Source organism: Orbicella franksi, chromosome 10, assembly GCF_964199315.1.
Source record: "Orbicella franksi chromosome 10, jaOrbFran1.1, whole genome shotgun sequence".
NCBI classification, from domain to species: Eukaryota; Metazoa; Cnidaria; class Anthozoa; order Scleractinia; family Merulinidae; genus Orbicella; species Orbicella franksi.
In genome coordinates, this window is record NC_138154.1 from 26162058 (window position 1) to 26179705 (window position 17648).

General features: G+C 39.4%; 2 protein-coding genes and 2 non-coding genes across 6 annotated transcripts in view; 3 read left to right on the forward strand and 1 right to left on the reverse strand.

The window, feature by feature from the left end:
• The window catches only part of LOC145501887 (uncharacterized), a 237544-nt gene that overhangs the window by 89716 nt on the left and 130180 nt on the right, over window positions 1-17648 (forward strand). The window lies entirely within an intron of this gene.
• Window positions 1981-2099, forward strand: Trnal-caa (transfer RNA leucine (anticodon CAA)). The gene is made up of 2 exons: window positions 1981-2018; window positions 2054-2099. It is a non-coding gene; the product is annotated as a tRNA-Leu (tRNA).
• Window positions 2478-2596, forward strand: Trnal-caa (transfer RNA leucine (anticodon CAA)). Its single transcript has 2 exons — window positions 2478-2515; window positions 2551-2596. It is a non-coding gene; the product is annotated as a tRNA-Leu (tRNA).
• Window positions 3351-10840, reverse strand: LOC145499929 (uncharacterized). The gene is made up of 6 exons (XM_081479445.1): window positions 9984-10840; window positions 7402-7742; window positions 6590-6941; window positions 6081-6172; window positions 5138-5251; window positions 3351-4305 (listed from the first exon to the last, which is right to left on the reverse strand). The coding sequence occupies exons 1-6, from the start codon at window positions 10144-10146 to the stop codon at window positions 4075-4077; spliced, it is 1293 nt and encodes a 430-aa protein (XP_081335571.1). The 5' UTR covers window positions 10147-10840; the 3' UTR covers window positions 3351-4074.

Consider the following 17648-nt stretch of genomic DNA (forward strand, 5'->3'; position numbering starts at 1 on the left):
ATTTACAATGTCAATTTTATTTACATTGTAAATAAAACTTACGAATTCTCCTCCCAACGCAACAAAAACCGTTCTATTTTTTTTCAGCTACCAGTCATGAACGCAATTGAACACCAGAGCGTGGTGGCTAAGAACGTTAAATATAAACGTTGAACAATAATTTTCAATAACTAATCTGTTTTCTTTGAAAAATAAATTCTGTAGGTGTAGTCTTAACTTAAAGCCGCATTCTAAATATATAACAACGTTGGAAGCTTGGTAAGTATGTTTTGAGAATGTCATCACAGAAAATAAAGTGACTTCAATTCATCACCGCAAGGCAACTTTTCCTTATGGACAAAATTTACAATACTGACAGGGTATTAAATTCAAATGATAAAACGAACTTCCGCGATGAGGGTAAAAAAAGCTGATCTTTGCGCCCTTTCTTAGAAAAGAAATTTATTAGCTAGTTCTTTGCTCTGTTAAGCAGATAGCGATTCTTCTGCAGATTTAGGTGATATGCTTCTGCCTGAAACCCATACAAATAAGGCATCTTTTGTGTCGAGCTTCACTCTGCTTCACTCTGGGTCGCAAGAAACATCGTACATTTTTCTCAATATGGCGCCATGTCTTTGATTAGCCAATCACCGCAGACTTACGTAAAGTATGCCCGCCTGTGATGTCTACAGGATCACAGCCCTCCGTACGGATAGAGAGCCCGGGAAGAGGGCTCCCAAATATGAACTCAATATAATATAATAGCCCCGTGAAAATTTTGATGTTCTTAAAACAGATTCTAGGAACATCAAATTTCCAAGGGGCAACTATCAGACCGATAGTTCCGAGACATAAAAACACTATTGTCTTAATTGTTCACCATTAAATTTGCTTCCGCATGCCAGTTCAAAAATCATATTGAATTATTCAGTCAACTTTTTTAGATGAACGCCGTGAAAGCCAAATCCAACATTTGGGGAAAAAAAAAAGAAAAAGGAAAAAAAAAAAAACAGACAAAAACTCACTTAATGCAATTTCAATTGTTTATTGTCCAAAGGCCCGCTTGTTTACAGAAAAATTTTTACGGACGAGTACTATCTTCCTCGGACGGGCACTATGGGCTGATAGTCTCTCCGCGGATGAACACTATAGCATCACGTGATCAGTTTAAACCAATTACAATCGGAGAAAATTTAGTGGCGAACTATAAAAGGTAAATATGTACGGTACTGCGGGATAGGGCATGGTTTTTTAGATTCTCAAATAAGGTATCATTTTTGCCCGTGTTGGCCTTGTGTTCCCGGTATGATGCTTAGATTAGGCGGGGTACCTAAATAGGCCCTTTGCAGCTAAGCCGTCGCGTGACCTATTTTTCATAAAATTATGGGCTATAACTTAACGAATGCCAGAAATTGAAAAAGCATGTCGAAAATATCAAAATGGCCAAGTTTGAGACCCCAATCACTAAAGAAGAAGATTTTATGACGGTCCGAAATTTTAAAAGAATAAAAAGATTTGTATGGAAAAAGTTGCTGGAGAGCAAGACCTTGCTCTCCAACAACATTTTACCTACAAATCCTCTAAGTTTTCCGAAAATTCAAACTGTCGTATAAACTTACTCTTTAATTCCAGGGGCCTCAAACTTGGCCATCTGGATATTTTCGATGCGCTCTTTCCATTTCTGGCATTCTTTAAGTTATAGCCGATAATATAAAACTTTTCTAGGAAAAATTTGGTCACGTGATCCCAGCTGCAAAGGGCCTATTGTATCAGCCAGGAGCCCATTTATCAGCTTGATACAGATTTGATCGGCAAGCACTGCCCGTTTGGACAGCCGGCTTAAACTTTACGGAAGTACCTTCCCCGGACAAGTTAAGCGAACCACTTATCTTATGCTTTTTGTGGATATGTTTGAAAGTTCTATGCCAAAAATCAAATTCCAGAATTGTTCAAATTTGATCAGGAATGCGAGCACGTATTCGTCAGTTTCTCTTGTCTCAAGTCAGGATGGCCGAGCGGTCTAAGGCGCCAGACTCAAGGGTCATTCCCTTCCCAGTAGTCAATTGGATGAGTGTTCTGGTCTCCAATAGGAGGCGTGGGTTCGAATCCCACTCCTGACAATAATGTCAAACTGGTGGCTTTTTTTAATTGAAGTTGAGACTGAAAGCTAGAGCATGGTTTTTTAGATTCTCAAATAAAGTATCATTTTTGCCCGTGTCGGCCTTGTGTTCACGGTATGATGCTTAGATAGGGCGGGGTACCTAAATTGTATCAGCCAGGAGCCCATTTATCAGCTTGATACAGATTTGATCACCAAGCATTGCCCGCTTGGACAGCCGGCTTAAACTTCACGGAAGTACCTTCCCTGGACAAGCGAACCACTTATCTTATGCTTTTTGTGGATATGTTTGAAAGTTCTATGCCAAAAATCAAATTCCAGAATTGTTCAAATTTGATCAGGAATGCGAGCACGTATTCGTCAGTTTCTCTTGTCTCAAGTCAGGATGGCCGAGCGGTCTAAGGCGCCAGACTCAAGGGTCATTCCCTTCCCAGTAGTCAACTGGGTGAGTGTTCTGGTCTCCAATTGGAGGCGTGGGTTCGAATCCCACTCCTGACAATAATGTCAAACTAGTGGCTTTTTTTTAAATCGAAGTTGAAACTGAAAGCTAGGATTGAGTAGAATTTGATCTTGGTAATGTTTTGTATCATACAGAAATAAATTCTCTTTTAAATAATCTATATGGAAGAAACAGTCATATTTCTCTCGGCCACAGAAGTACATGGTGTGTCTATTTTTGGTAAAAATAGATAAGCGCCCTCTGCCGTAATAAGCCAGTAAGTGCTCTCCATAACTTCGAGCTAGTAAGGCGACAAATTGAATCTAGCCTACGTAGCAAGTGTTCCCGATCCTAGAAGACTTTTTACTCATAAAATGGGAGAAAACAAAAGAATCGACCATAAAGGGGGCGGTGGTCGTCGATTGTTTTGCTCTCGCTCCAATTTGCGCGCGGCCAGAATGCTACCACAGGTTCCCCAAGCTCCGTGGAAGCCGTAACATTTTAATATAACTTTCAGTTGTGTAACACAGCGGTCTGGGCGGTCCCAAAACCTCACGGAAACACAATTGCCACACAGGAGTCGATGCAAGTCGTTCTTATTGAATTTCTTTTCCATATTTCGAACTGTTATAAGCGATCGTAACATTCCCATACAAACTCTTACATTTAGTACCATTATCACTGTGTTATGCAACTGAAAGTAATATGATGTGAAGTATATATGAAATAATTCATATTTGCACTGCGATGATCATTCTTCACCTTCCTTTGAAATTAATATATTAAAATGTTCACGGCTCCCAACCAGCTTGGGAGACCTGTGTGGCTACGCAGGTTAAGTTGAATCATAACGGAAGGCTATTAGAGTAGGCGTCGCTTAAGACGGGCTAAAATATGAGTGATAGCGCGGAATATAGTGCATTTTGAAAATCTCGTCATGAAGTGATGTAAATTAACCACTACGAGATCCTCCACCTTTGCAACAGTAAACAAATAACTTGGCAAAAACCTTACATAAAAAGAAAAAAAATAACTACATTACGCAGTTCTGCTCAGTTTATTAAAATACTCCAATAATGTTTTTTTTTTTATTATTTCAACTTGGAAAAAGCGACCAGGAAAAATATTCATAACTATATACACGTAACTCGTCGTACATTGTCAATAAAACTTACGAATTCTCCTCCTGACGCAACAAAAACTGTTCTATTTTTTTCAGCTACCAGCCATGAACGCGATTGAACACCAGGGAGTGGTGACCAAAAACGTTAAATATGAACGTTGAACAATAATTTTCAATAAATAATCTGTTTTCTTTGAAAAATAAATTCCGTAGGCGTATGTAACAACCTTTGACGCCAGGTAAATACGATTTGAGAATGTCAACAGAGAAAAGTGATTTTATCACCGCAAGGCAACTCTTCGTTATGGACTGACAAGGTAAATACTGACAAGGTAATTCAAGTGATAAAACGAACTTCCGCGACGAGGGTAAAAAAAGCCGATCTTCGCGTCCTTTCTTACAAAAGATATTTTTTTAGCTAGTTCTTTGCTCTGCTAAGCAGATAGCGATTCTTCTGCAGATTTCGGTGTCGATATGTTCTGGGAACAAAAGTGTTTCGTTCTCCGTTGAACTGACTGCTTTGTATATTTGCGCTTTTTTCCTGAAAATGGATTTTTTTCTGTCTGTTTTTCGCTTGAGTCCGTGCATGAAGTAATCCAACTGACCAATGTTGACATCCACGAAGAGAATCTGTGGTTTAGTGAACTGAAACGGAAATAAAACAGTTTCAGGATTGAAGATCTTTTAAAGCTTAATTCTCGGTTTGGGGGTGGGGGCGGGGAGGTGGGGGGGGGGGGGAAGGGAGAAATTCCGATAGGAAATGGTCGGGGATGCCCGTCGTCTCGCTTAGGGGTAGAAGTCTAGGATTCTATTCTCATTTAGGGTGTCCATGACGAAACACCACTGACTATTTTCAGCTGTCAGAGTATCTTAAGGAGAACTCGAAGATATAATGATAAATATCGCCGCTCTTATTTCCTTTTCTAGGCTCGATTTCTGCCGGTCTGTCTAGTCCAGTCCACTAGCGTGGGCTCCTTTCCTGAACATCCGCTAGTATATCGCGCCTATTCAGTTTTAAGTAGAAACTTTTAGGGGTCAAATTGAAATAAAGCTCGAGCCACGCCCAGTTTGGTATCTTTTAGGCGTTTAATTCATATTTTCCGACGAGCATATCCGACCTTTTTAAATGAGAATCCCCCCTGTGGGACTTGATTGGGATTTCGCTACTCCGCATTTACACTCCCCCCTCTCCCTTCACGAAATTTTGATAGCAGGAACTAGGAGAAATGGCAAGGGACAAATTTCAAACAACTAAACAAGTGTTTCATATTGCATGCATTTCACTGCTGAGAATTTTAAGCAAAGTTGTTTTCAGTTAATTAAGGACTTCAAACCTTTAATCCTCAGCAGCTTAAGGATATGTTCACCTCAGAAAAAATGTACTGATTGAGCACCAAATTCTCTCAGAGAAACAATAGAAAATAAATGATGAAAGTAAGGAGAAAACATATGTTAAAGAACTATTAGATATTTGTACCTGTTCGGAGATGTGTTCCTCGTCAATTGATGTTCCTGATACATCCACTAGGAATGAACGTGTCTGTAAGGCACTCTCATCCAAATGTTTAGCAAGTATGGAGAGAACATCCTCCTGCACAACAACAACACAATTATTGTAACAATTATTACTGTGAGAGCAGTAAAACCTTTTTTTTTTTCAGGCCTTGAATAGTGCCCTTGTGCCTTGCAAGCACTGACAGCATATGCTAGCAGTCTCAAAATGCAAATTTGGGATGTCAAGCACTGAAGGCATCCTGTAGCTTAGTTCCTTGTTACAGAAGAGTACACTTTCAAGGGGCAGAAGTTGCCTAATGGTTAGGGCGCTGGATTGCAAATCGATTGGTTTTAGTTTGCAGCCCTGGCTGGGGTCATTTTGTTGTGTTCTTGGGCAAGACACTACTCTTGTGCAGTGCCTCTCTCCACCCAGGTGTATATTTGTATATGCGTGCCCATAAATTCAATGCTGGGGGGTCAGTTACCCTGTAATGGACTTGCACCCCAGCCACGGAGGAGTAGCAATATTCCTAGTTGCTTAATATGACAGAAACTGCGATTAACTCCAGCTATATGGGCTACTGGCCTGATGCAGACTTCACGTGTACCTTACCTTACACTCTCAAGAAAAATTTGCATCATTCAATGAACATTAAATACAAGCACTTTAGTGAGCTCTGAGATTTACATTGCCCATGTAGTCATCCACTAACAAAGCCAAAGAACATCTACATAGCAGTGCAGACTAAACATACTCTGCACATGACTAGATTTCAACCTCTGGACATCATGCTGTTCATCTTATAACAAGGTCACATGGAAGGTTTTCATCTTCCAAACAACTTCCAAATCCTGCACGCATGTATCTTAATTACTTAATCTAACTCATAATAGTATGACGTAGAAGTCCCGCAGTGAATACTTACAGCGGGGGCCTGAGGCTGCTTAATGAGTTCATGAAGTAAAACTTCCTTCATGGGGTATCTGTTAGTATCTATGGACTGAAAAGTTTTCTGGTCTGTCAAAGCAAAGGAAAGAAACTACATGAGTACATGTACAACTATATCAAAGAATATAGCTTTATTCTTAAGAAAATTGTTTTTATCCAACCACACTTTCTTCATGGTGCATCTTCTCTTAAATTAACCAGCTCCATAAAGACCCTTTACTACTTTCTAGGGTCAGTATAATGTCATTCATGACAAGAAAAGAAAGCAGCTAGGATGGTTAAGGATGGAGAAGATTATCACAGATTGCAAACAACACACTCAAAAACTTTAGGCTAACTTTCTAAGATGTGCAAATCGTGAGGTACATGTATGTAGCTCCTTTAATTAACTGCATGTACAGTAGACCTGTACAGGTGTATGTCAGCAAAGTTTTGTAATACTGGCAATCAGAAGAAATAATTAACATTTCTGGGTTTGAAACTTACCAAATGAAAACAGTACAACTGTGTTAATCACTCTATTAGCACTGAAATCCATGTCAGCAGCAAAGAAATCCATCATGGCCTCCCACACATGTTGCACATGCGCTGCAGAGGTGTCCACTCTGACTATCCTGTCCTCAAGACTGAAGTAGTACAAGAAATCCTTCACTGACTTCTCATACAGTACAAAGCGACGCTTAGTTCTACTTGTATCCATTTCATCTCCCTGGTCAGAGGAGGCATCCCTTGGGTCTTGGCTCGGCGGCTTGGCACAAGCAGGGGAGTGGCTGTTCTTAATGTTTCTCAGGAGAGTCTCTTTGGATAGCGTCAAGTTTAATGCAAACGCACAAGGGAACTGAACGGAAAAACAACATCAAAATATCAGGTACTGTTAAAGCATCACTGTCACTGATTTCATTGACTCCATAGAAAAGCAGACTGAACTGAAGCAAGCTGAAGACATAGTGAACACACAAGCAATGTGTATGTGCATTAATTTGATAATTGCAACAAATTAGCGATGTTTTTTTCTAATTCTCTCAGTAGTTTTCTACAAGAATTAGAAAACATCTTCTTCAAGATTATTTGTTGAATGTTTAGGTGAAGTTTTACAACAAATTAATGCTTAATAAATTAAGATATCTACATGCAGCTAGAAAAGGGAGAAATAAAATCATAAAGATCTATGCTAATTAAGATCAGACATCCAAACACTGCTATGGTCATGATTTCCTTTGTTTAAACTTGATGAATTATTAATCAGTTTGAGAAATTATTCTACAAATTCATTGAGTGGTGGGAAGTTTCATATTTACCTTCCTTTCAAACTCTTCCATTTCTTTATCACATTTCTTGATGAAACCATCCACCCTCATCATGAACTTGAGATTTGGAATAAGATCTACCAATATTGGCTGATTGGGATAGTTTTCAATCTCCTCCAGAAGAATTTCCATGACCCAGTCCAAGGTGAGATACTCTGGGTTATTCTTCAATAGTTCAGCCAGGCCATGTGTTCCTGAAACAGGTTCAGCCCCATATCCTGCAGCTTTTGTCGGAAGTTTCTGCAGAATTAAATCTTCTGCCGATATGAAGGCAAAACCAAACATAGCCTTGAGATCATTAACGATGCAACCTTTCGCTGATCCAGGACCTCCTACATATAAAAGTCACATATCAGAGCAGGAAAGATTTGCTAGATTTACAGAAAATTGAATTACATGTACATGTACCAGTAACTAAACAGATTTAGTTAACTCCCAAATGTTCCCTTGTGCTCTGAACAACAGAAATTAATTAAAAACTGGATCATTGGATGATGCAATTCAAGAGCTCTTATTGACTCAGCCATCATGAAGTATGAGCCATTATACCATTCTCTATAAATATGGTATGTGTACGCATAATTTTTTGGTTTCGTTTAGATTTTCATTTTACTTTATTTTTCTATATTTTGGGGGCATTTTTAATAAAACAATAATTATTCCACTAGCCCTTGTTGGATATGAGATGACTATATCCAACTCATATCCAACGCGCACTCATGGAATAATAATTGCATATCCATGTTCCCCCAGGGGTGCAAACACCCTCTTCCCTCAGATAGGGCAATTAATCAATATTTCAAGGGGTCTAATTTTCTACCTTTAGTACCACCTTCCCCTGGTGATTTCTCATGAACTAATTGATCGCCTGGGAGAAATAATCAAAATATCCTCAAAAAAGAAAGCTAAGAAGGCAATTTAAGTTAAATGGCCAATCAGGTTTCTTCATTGCCAATCCAATATTTTCTAAGCCCTGTCTTGTCATTTGAATAAACTGCCCTATGAACTTATTAAAACGCCTGTACATGTACTAGATGACTTATAAAGCTATGTAACAATACTACCTTCTACAAGTAATATGTGTTATTCTGCTTCCATTTAAAGTTTTTTTTTTGAAATGACAGACTTGCCGGCTGCTAACAGGGAGCTTTAGCTAACAACATCAGTGACCCGAGGTCTAATGAGCAGAACAATTCTTATATTTCTTTCCTTCACCTGCAAAACAACAAGTTCTGGGTTTTTGGAGAACATCAACTGCTATGACTATTTTTTGGAATTTTGTTTTGGAACTGAACGCTGTCATCACATACATGTACATATTTAGCCTGAGAAAGTGTTTAGCCTGAAAGGCACACAGAACTTTAATCTACACAGTTGCAACATTCAAAGGTAAAATATAAATCCATTTTTACAAAGCATGGCCATTTGCATCACTGTTATGCTTTTGACTTGCTCATTAATGATTGACTAACGACATCTGTCCCCTCAGTCACCTCCCTGTCATAATTATTGTGGTAGTATGCAGTCAAATTTCAAGGAGCAAGTCTTTAAGGACACTTATTAACTGATGTCTATTCTAAAGTCAAGAACTGGGATGTAATGAGAAAAAAAATTATAACTTGAAAAACTCAGCAGTAATCTGTCTGATACCCGCATTAAGCAAAAATATTATATTTTTCATGCTTCTGTTTGGTATTACAATAAAATCTAATATTCAATTAATTATGTAAACCGCAGCCAGTCGACTGTGTAAACAGCGAAGAAAGTAAAGAGCGGTTTAGATAAATACTGAGCTTACACAACTGACACAAGGACTCACCACGCAAACTTAATTGATTTCACTTAACGTGACTGACAAAAAATACAAGACGAATGGTACAATTCTGGTCTGTAATCTTGACATTTTAAACGATAAGATCGCCTTGCAGGGATTTTATATTCGCTTTTAAAACTCTTGGCTTTTATGCTTATAACAAAGACCTTCAATCAGATGAACGAATATGCATCCAACACCGCCAATATCTATTGACATAAACAGAAGGCGAGAAATCGATTTCTTATGTAATGAGCATTTATTAGTCCTTTTTCCAATTCTTGTTCAAATCGACGGGAATCGTTCAAACAATGACAGAAAGCAGCATTGAAAGCAGAAGTTTGCAACTCTCAACAAAATAATTATGAAGCTCTGGGTAGCCCAAGTCGTTTTCCTCTCCACCGCACTGGTACATAAACAAGGCTCCTTCAAGTTGAATCCATAAATAAAACAAAAGCCGGCTTAAATTTGTGCTTGATTTAAGACCACTTTGGACATCAGAGTCAAAATTACCCTCCAGTAAAAAAATTTTGGTTAATGCCGCATAGGAAGACTAATTGGTATGCTCAAAATAGGCTCATTTCGCGATCGTACCTTAACAAATGTTATTGAAAACAGAGCCCGCGCTGTTCGATATCAAAATTATTTTTGTCATTTGCATATGGCCGCTGTGCTGGGATTATTTTTTCCGGAAAGGTAACATGGACAATGAGCGAAAAACAAAGGATGGTTCAGAGACAGAAGGAACAGTTCCACCTACCGAATATGAACACAATTCGTCGCTCCGGGTCGATCTTCTTGACACCTTTCCCGATCTCGACGACAACACTTGGTTTTTCAACTATCGTGTTTCGTCGACTGAAATCAAACCTGGAACCTTCATTTTCTTCGTTTTCTTTAGGGGTACTAGTCCCGCAGCCCATTGTAGCAGTGAAAGCCCAAAGCAGACAAGAATGGCTCAATTATCGCTGCCAAGACTCAGCCTATAAAACTAATATCCATTGCCGAACAAATGACGAGTACAAACAAACTACAAACGACCTTCCCACCTCCAGGCCGACACGGACACTGCTCCGTGCGAGGTTTCTATGGTAACGTTTTTCGCGGCAAATTATCCGCTCTGATTCCCTGGATAAACGGGACAGTTTTGAAATATCCTTTACTGCAGATTTCTGTTCTGTTATAGTCAGTTTGATTACCCTTTTCAAATAATAGAGTACGGTCCCTGTATTAGGCCTAATACATCCTTTGTCTTTATGCAAAAATATAAATCCTGTGACGCGCGAGTGGGCGCGACCGAGGCGTGGACGGAAACCACGCGATCTGTTACACGTCACATCCGGCTCGTGTGCTTTTTCCGGTATATTTTTATTTATTTTTACAACATCTAAAGCTCTTATTCTTTTTATGACTTCGATACCAAATGGCCTCTCGGGTGCATAGACTTTGGACGCTTCGGATGAACATCCTGCAGAGAAACTAAAAAAGAACAACAATAACAACCGTTCTCGAAGACATGTCACTTATTCTCGAAGCATGGCTAAGTCTATTAAATATGGCCACAAAAACTGCCCGGAGCAGACCCGTGGCCAAGGAGGTGTACATAGATATTCAACGGCTAGCCAAAGTTCACGAGTAACTGTGAATCATTGTTGCTTATTATGAGTGTTTGTAAAAATTCGAATCAAGAATTTTTTAGAAACGGCTTTCACTATAAAAGTTAGCGTTAAAAGACAACGACATTTTGACCGTTCGACGGTCATTTTCAAGTTGAAAAGTAAGAGAACACTCTGTGACGCCTGGCACTTTTTGTGTATCGTGGACAAAAGTCCTTGGGACACTTGTAAAATGTGACGAGTTATCTGTGTTTTAGAACTAAATGAAAACGCTGCCGCGTTGCTGTTCCCCCTCACCACTAGCCTGCGAACGCAAACGTATTTCCGGCTGTCGCTCGTCTCCGCCGAAAAATAACGTCTGCGAACCCGAACCAGAAACGATTTCTCTGACGTAGGAATTTTAAGCCAATCACAGTTTAGCTCAAGTAGCCCCAGAACCACTGCGCGAGGTATTCGCTGCGAGGAGCACTCGAGTTTCGTTTTATCATGGAATCTGATTGGCCAAGGAGAAACAAAAGTCATTACGTCAAAGAAATCGTTTCCTGGCGGAGACAAGCGACAGCCGGAAATACGTCTGCGTTCGCAGGCTACCTCACCACCCAACACAATGTTGAAAATCAGATGAAATTACAGGTACTAGTTTTCAACATTGTATGTGGGGTGGGGGGCGAGGTTAGGCTGGTGAAGTTGTATTCGCGGCTGGCGTGTGCGCAAAAGCGCCAAAAGTGCAAATTTGTCCCAAGACTTTTGTCCATGATTGTAGCTTATCCAACGAAAAATGACGTTACATCCGGTAAAAAAGCGGGCTGAGCGGCAAAATCAAATTTGAATACGGTATATCGTTCTCTCAGTAAGTAAAATGGCAATATTCCGCAATCAGCCGGATATTTTTAACGTTTTATTTGGCCAAGATAAACGAGATTTTGTCTTCTTCCCGGTCATATCAGTTTGTTTCAAGAACAGGACAATTATTTGTTCAAAAACACCGTGTTTGGAAGGCGTGTCTTTTCACGAAATGTCGGCGCCATTCCTTCGTGGAAGTAATGACTTCTAGGTAAGTTGCACTCAATTCAAATATCCTATTCTCTTAGGTAGGCATTACACTAAGAGAAAAGCGCAATGACAGTTTCCAAGACGTGGGGGAACTTAACTAACAGAAGCGCATTTTTTTTCAAATTGACTATTACGAAACACTCGAGAGTACTTGAGACCTGTTTATCGTATTACTGCAAGAATAGACCCACACATAACGCGCTTTGCGGAACTTGCTTGCCGATCGACACCAACACAAATTAATGTTTTTGCTTATGGCCACTCAAACTGATGCCATACTGACTATGTTGAGACTGGTCAAGAACCTTAAACAAGATGTTTTCCCTTAGAAATCCTTTAACTCAGAAACGCTTCGTTATCGGCAGGCCGTGAACCCTTAAAAAATCCAAGAAGAAGGTTATAACGGCGATTCAGTAGTTTGGGCATGTCGTGTTTTTTCTAAGTTATAATCAAATTTATTTTTACGTTTCAACAATGTTAAATGTCAACAACACCAAGTTCCAATACCCCCCAGCCCTGATCCTATGAGGTCAAGCATGCACCTTTAATTTCTTCAAAACCCTCTCTTTTGCTTTGTTTGCAGACCAAGTTCATTATCTTTTAATCCCTGTCATATTGGCAACTCATTTTCAAGTTACTCATACATTTTCATTATTTTTCAGCGTGCTTTCTCTATATAATCTTACATCAAGACATTTCCGCAATCCCTACTGGGAATCAGAGAACACTAGCAATTCTGACAGTTCTCTCTTATAGAGTTTAATTTTAAGTTATCACTCTTTTCAGACTTTTCAATATGCCATCTTAACAAAAACTCTCATGCCCCTACACCTAGCCATGCCATAAAAGAAATTCTGGGAACACGGAATAGAAACAGTGATGCTGCCAGGCTGTTTTACAAGCTAATAAAGGTAGTGACAATGGTGAGTGATGATGGAGCATGGTGCAGTGGAACTAAAGACTTAGACAGACTGTGAGTGACATTGTTAATGTTAGTGTTGTGAGAGTCATGCTAGTGTCAGTGAACTTGGACCAAATCAACATAGAAAAGGTTCCGCATCAGAAGTTGACAGAGAGCAACAAGTTAGACCTGTCTTTACGCCAGCTTCATCACTACTTGTCAAGAGTTCCTGACTTGTGTATGTGGGAAGACGCCCTGTAATGACTCACAAAATGAGTGCCTTTTTCAGGCTTCAGGTATACATGTAATTATAAGGTGATAGAGATTTCACAAGTTGAGGTGTTATCAATGATCATAAAGGGTTGGGAAATCTGTCATTTAGAGATTAACATTCTTTTGGTTCCAAAATGTAGTTGAAAAGTTCTCATTTATTCTCCTCAGCCAGAATGAAGAGATTCTGTAATATTGTTTATTAACTTCTTTCCAAGGGAATAGAAAAGGGATGCAGTATTCTTAAAGTGCTACTGTGATCCAATTTTTACCCCTTGATTTTTTAGGTTAATCACGTGGAATTCTACGAAAGATTTAAGACACCGTTTACAAATATCTGCATTGGTTCCGGAGATATTGAAGTTTGAAAAATGAGTAAAATATGCAAATGAGATGACTGATGACGTCATACACTCAACCAAATATTGCATCAAGTATATCACTGAATAGCGCTCTCTTGGTCAATTTGCAGCAGAAACCATTGAAACTTGGTAGGCTAACAGTTCTAAATGCATCACACCTACAGCTACAACAGTTTCTGTTTCCCATGGCAACCCACTCTTTTCCAGTCCCCTCTAGCCTGATTTCAATATTTTAGTGATTTTTAGCTTGGAAAACATTAAACAAGGTCATTAACTCAACCTAACGTATTTATATGCTTGCTGAATGATGCAAATGAGGTACCATTAGCAAATGGTAAATGTGGTCGGAAAAGCCTTTAATATCCTGGAGGTCTGGAACCCAGTATGTTGCCATGGTAACAAAAATTGTTAAGCTCATATTGCGGAGCACCTCTAGTAGAATCTTGCTTTAAAAAATAAAGCATTTCTGAAACAAACTGACCGAGGTATCCTTGTTTATCATATTTGATCAAAATTCGGTTGAGTGTATCATCGCGATCTCCTTAAAGATTGTGCTGACTCTCCTGATAAATTTTGGGCAGCCATCAAGAAACTCTATCCTACCAAGTCACCTTCGGCGTTTGTGATAAACGGATCGAAGTCAACTGACAAAAGCTTCATTGCAAATAGCTTCTGCGAATATTTCAGTTCCATTGTCAGATGTCTGAAAAGGAAATCAATCTTACTCCGTGACTTTGTCTGGAGCAAACCTGCTGAAGAAAACCTTCCCAAGCAATTCACGGAAAGTCAGTTTACTTTTAAAGCTGTGAAAGAATCTGACATTCTTAAAGAGCTAAAAAATCTTAAGCGGAAAAAAGCGTCTGGACTGGATAATTTCTCCCCGGGATTGCTCAAAGACGCTGCCTATGTTTTAACCACGCCTTTGACATTTATCATCAATTTATCTCTTAAAACTGGAGTTGTGCCTAGTGAGTGGAAAGTGGCAAAGGTGATCCCCCTATACAAATCAGGGTCTCTGGCTGAGATTGACAATTACAGGCCTATCTCAATTCTCCCTACTTTGTCAAAGATCTTGGAAAGGATAGTCTACAAGCAGCTGATCGCTCATCTAGAGCGTCATAATCTACTTTTTGAGTACCAATTTGGTTTCCGTCCGAACCGCTCAACGGAACTAGCTGTTACTTACTTCACTGATCTCATCAGAAAGGAGGCCGACAGTGGAAAGGCGACAGGAGCAGTTTTTATTGACTTATCAAAGGCATTCGATACCATCAGTCATTCCGTTTTATTGAGTAAACTGTCCCGTTATGGTGTATATAATATGGAACTTCAATGGTTTACTGATTATTTATTCCATCGCAAGCAGATCGTTCAATTTCACGGTGTGCTTTCTGAACCAAATCCAATTAACATTGGAGTTCCTCAAGGAAGTATTCTTGGGCCCCTCCTTTTTTTCATCTTCTTTAATGATGTGCATAGTCCGCTTCGTCATTGTAAGATTATCACTTACGCTGACGATACGGTGATTTTTACATCCTCAAGTGATATCGATGCGATACAAAGCAGCCTTTCACAGGACTTAGGTAATCTCTCTAACTGGTTTCGTGATAATGAACTTATTTTTAATCTGAAGAAAGGAAAATCTGAGGTGATGCTGTTTGGTACCGGTAAGCGGTCGAATCTGTTTCAAGGCTGTCAAGTCAAGCTCTCAGTCAACGGTTTTCCCATCAACACCACTACATGTTATAAGTACCTCGGTGTGCATCTGGACCCGACACTTAATTTTGAAACTCATTTTCAAAAAATTTACAAGAAGGCAGCAGGAAGAGTGAACCTCTTACGGCGCATCCGTTCCAGTATTGATACTTTTACTGCCCAACGAATTTACCAATCGATGATTATGCCAATATTTACGTATTGCGGCTATACTAGTCTTGGATGGTCAGAGTCCCGCAAACGCATGATCCGCTCCATTGAGACCCGAAGCCTCGAAATCATTTCCCCAAAATGCAGTTCGCAGAACTGTGATCTTCGATTTTTAACTATTGATAACTTTTTACAAAAAAGAGCGTGCTGCTTTGTATTTGACTGCCTTAATGGAACTGCATGCTTTCCATTTAAAGACTATTTTCACCGATTACATCATAACGCTTTAAACACTCGCAACAATGGGAAAACTGCAAAACTACCAAAAGTCAGACTGGATTTTGCACGCCGTAGCTTTTATTTTTTAGGTGCCTCGATTTTTAATTTATTGCCTTTAAGTTTAAGAAACATTAATTCTAGAGTTTTATTTCGGAAAGCCTTAGACAATTATTACTTGTAATTTCTATTGTATTTTTAACGGTTTTAAATAAGTATCTTATTTTATATATCTTAATAATTCTTGTTTATTAGTTTTTAATTCTTAGCAGGACCCCGTTGATAACAATACTTTGTACTGAAGGGTTATCCTGAGGAAATATTCGATTATTATTATTATTATTTATTATTATTATGTCTTCACTTGGCTAATTTGCATATTTTAAAAACTTGAATATCTCTGGAACGAAAAGAGATATTTGAAAACAGTAAACAGTGAATAGTTCACACTCACATAATAGCCACTCTGTGCCTTAATGAGGATAAGTTATGGGCGAAAAAAATTTGCTTATTGCGCAGAGTAAGCTGAGGGTTTTGGGTTAAATTTTCCAGCGTCGCTGAGTGGACTTGCGAAAAGAGGGCGAAATAGGCCAAGCGGGGCGTATAAAAATCCTTATGAGGACCTCTAGGGACTTGTAGGGCCAATAGAATTTAGACAAACCAAAAACACGTGAGTCAAAGAAGTGACGACAGGCACGTCGAGGCTTTTCCGTGAGTGAGAATAGCATTTTTACTCTTGTACAGACTACTTGTTTATGTCTTAAAATGGCTCAGATTTGAATGATGCGATTTTCGTCACAGTCTGAGCTCTTTAAATAGGTTTGTAAAAGGTACATGTACCCTTTTGCAATGAAAGGTCTACAAAAGAGGTGCCTTTTCAAACAAAATGGTACAAATGTATATGAAAGGGTAAGGGGTAATGGACCTTGAGATAGAGTCTCCCCATTTAAAACTTTGTAGAATACCTCCCCCCGCCCCTTGTGTAACAAAGATGTTCAAATTATTGTTTTGTGGAAAAAGGCAATAAATTATTAAAAAACAAAACAGTGCCAAGGGATTGGCACTGTTTCTATTCTCAAGTCAGCTATTGGACCCGACCAATTCGCTTATAAGAAGGGACACAACACAGCTATGGCCCTCATCAAGTGCCAACGTTTTTGGCTTGAGCAACTTGACAGGGATGCACATTTTGACAGAGCCTTTTCATTTGATTTTAGTAGGGCTTTTGACTCAGTCTCCCATCGCGTTGTGTGCGAAACGATAGTGTCGTATGACATCAATCCATACATTAAGAACTGGATAATGTGCTTCCTGTGTGATCGCCAACAGAGAGTAGTGGTCACCAGTTTTCTCAACATCAATAGAAGGGTTCCCCAAGGGACTGTGCTTGGACCCTTATTGTTGTCTATCATGGTTAATGACATCAAACCTGTAATCACCCGAACCCTACTGATCAAATATGCTGATGATATCACGGCGAGTGTGCCTGTGACAATTGGGCTCAATCGCACTGATTCATCACATCAGGAAGTAGCAAACATCAAACGTTGGGCTGATGATAACCTGATGAAGCTGAACATGAAAAAGACCTTTGTGATGGTTATTAAGGGTAAAACGGGGATGCCCCTCCCAGAGTCCATGGATGGAATAGCTAGGAAGAGTGAACTAAAGCTGTTAGGAGTTACAGTCAATGAAGATCCATGTAATTGGGACACTGACTCAATTCGAAAATACGCTTAGCAAAGCGAGTTCTAGACTGTACATCCTTAGAGTTTGTAAATAATACGGCTGCTCACTACAAGAGCTTACTCTGCTGTTTGACAGCCTTTTAATGTCACTTTTCACTTAATGTATGCGATTAAGGTGTGGGCTTGCGCCCACTATAGTAAATATCTCTCCCAAATTGATAGATTTTGCAAGCGGGCTCTACGTTATGGTTATGCCAGCAAATATACACCCACAACTGATGTAATTAGAATCAAAGATAGGCTACTTTGGGATAAGATAATTACTGATAGTACTCATCCCCTTCATGAACTGCTTCCACCCCAGAGATCAAGGAGCCTTAGGAAAAGGGGACA